The sequence below is a fragment of the Cystoisospora suis genome (assembly GCF_002600585.1).
Source record: "Cystoisospora suis strain Wien I chromosome Unknown contig_7968, whole genome shotgun sequence".
NCBI lineage: Eukaryota > Apicomplexa > Conoidasida > Eucoccidiorida > Sarcocystidae > Cystoisospora > Cystoisospora suis.
In genome coordinates, this window is record NW_027160753.1 from 1 (window position 1) to 575 (window position 575).

A 575-nucleotide genomic window follows, 5' to 3' on the forward strand; every position below is an offset into this window, starting at 1 on the left:
CAAGATGTCAGCATGGCCGCTTCAGTCGCGTCGAGGCAGTCCCGGGAAGTTCTCCGGAGGCTCCAAGTAGAATAACGAGATCGGCCTTGCGCCGGTAGAGTCGCGAACAGCTATTATATGGAAACTCCGCCACCGGCAAATAGGCTGCCCAGTCTGACACGTTATCCCGGACGTATCCTCGTAGCATTTGAGTCAAAGTCCGGGGTGATTCTCTCTGTTTGTCCGTCCGTCTGAGAATGCGCGGCGGTGGAGAGCAGCCTCTTCGTTCCCACCCGCGCACAGAATTACCCCCAGAAAGCGCTGATAAACTTCGGGTCCCTGTCGGACACAATCGACTTCGGGAACCCGTGCAAGTACCACACCCTACGGAGAAACAACTCTGCAAATTTCTCCGCTGTTACCGATGAGTGAGTCGGAACGAAATGAGCCATTTTCGCGAGCCGATAGACTCCAACACAAATAGAATCATAAGCACTCACGCTCGACGGCTGCAAACCTGTGACGAAGTCTATGGAGACGGACCGCCACGGCCTCTCAGGGACACTTAACGGATGTAGCAGCCCTGGTGCTCTGGT

The 575-nt window shown here is 55.3% G+C and overlaps 1 protein-coding gene across 1 annotated transcript; it reads right to left on the bottom strand.

Annotated features, from left to right (window-relative positions):
• Positions 1–284: 284 nt before the first annotated feature.
• CSUI_010677 (retrotransposon nucleocapsid related) lies at positions 285–572 on the bottom strand (the record flags this gene model as incomplete). The annotated part of the gene is made up of 1 exon (XM_068070779.1): positions 285–572. A coding segment is annotated over one exon (288 nt), but the record flags the coding sequence as incomplete, so codon positions are not given.
• Between the last annotated feature and the right edge of the window lie 3 nt (positions 573–575).